The sequence below is a fragment of the Trachymyrmex cornetzi genome, unplaced genomic scaffold, assembly GCF_001594075.2.
Source record: "Trachymyrmex cornetzi isolate Tcor2-1 unplaced genomic scaffold, Tcor1.1 C3859180, whole genome shotgun sequence".
In the NCBI taxonomy this organism is placed as follows: domain Eukaryota; kingdom Metazoa; phylum Arthropoda; class Insecta; order Hymenoptera; family Formicidae; genus Trachymyrmex; species Trachymyrmex cornetzi.
Genome location: NW_017294841.1, coordinates 1 through 1008, shown reverse-complemented (window position 1 = coordinate 1008; position 1008 = coordinate 1). Strand labels below are relative to the sequence as shown.

The 1008-nt window shown below is 34.7% G+C and overlaps 1 protein-coding gene across 1 annotated transcript; it reads left to right on the top strand.

Annotated features, from left to right (window-relative positions):
* Positions 1 to 294: 294 nt before the first annotated feature.
* Positions 295 to 744, top strand: LOC108757335 (uncharacterized; the record flags this gene model as incomplete). Its single annotated transcript, XM_018505335.1, has 1 exon — positions 295 to 744. A coding segment is annotated over exon 1 (450 nt), but the record flags the coding sequence as incomplete, so codon positions are not given.
* Between the last annotated feature and the right edge of the window lie 264 nt (positions 745 to 1008).

The following is a 1008-nucleotide window of genomic DNA, read 5'->3' as shown; positions in this document are numbered from 1 at the left end:
TTTAACCGTATACGTAAAATCTGTTGCATGGGACAGTGGAAAGAAAATTTAACGGATAACATACGTACGGATTGTAAATATTTGTATAAGTCAATATTTGTATAAGTTTTGCAGAAAAAAATGGATAATATAGAAAACGTGTTACTTGTTGTGGGAGCGATAGCGCATCGCCTCAAGCGATGTAATCAACGATCTGTAAAAACAAGATTACGTCGAAAGCTTCTGCAATTATACGCATTATACGATATTTTAACTAAAAATGTTTGTCAAAAAGAGCGACGCTTTTGGGTAAGGATGATATTTAGTGACCAGCAACGTCTACTGCAAGGAGCGAGCAATAATTTAATAAAAGAGATGGAGCAAAATGATGAAGAAAAATTTAGGAACTACTTTCGGATGGACTTTGTCGTTTTTAGGAAACTATTTGATTTAGTGAGGCCATTGATAACGAAGAACAGTAATGTCAGAAAAGCAATCTCAGCTGAAACACGTTTGCACATAACTGTGCGGTACCTCGCTTCCGGAGATAGCATGGCATCCATCTCGTATGCTTTTCGCGTTGCTCACAATACTGTGTCAAAAATAATTAAAGAAACGTGTGATGCAATTTGGTCAGTTTTAAAGGAAAAAGTATTTATGAAGGATACCCCGGAGAGTTGGCAAAAAATTGCCCAAGATTTTGATGACGTGTGGAATTTCCCAAACTGCATTGGCTGTGTCGACGGCAAGCATGTAGAAATACAGGTATGTTGTTTAATATAAATAATTTTAAATAATATTAAGAACGACCGTATGAATACATCAAGTAAGATAAAAAGAGAACGCCATTAAACGGTCAAAGATGGATGTTCGAAAATTCGGATGTTTGCTGAAAATTTGGATATGTTTGTTCATTTGCAATAGTGTAAACGTGATTTACTGTTTATAAATTCATTTTGTTTGTTATCATAATTTTGTCACATTTCTGTATCGCAGACAACAAATGTAACTAAATTGACGATATGAGTT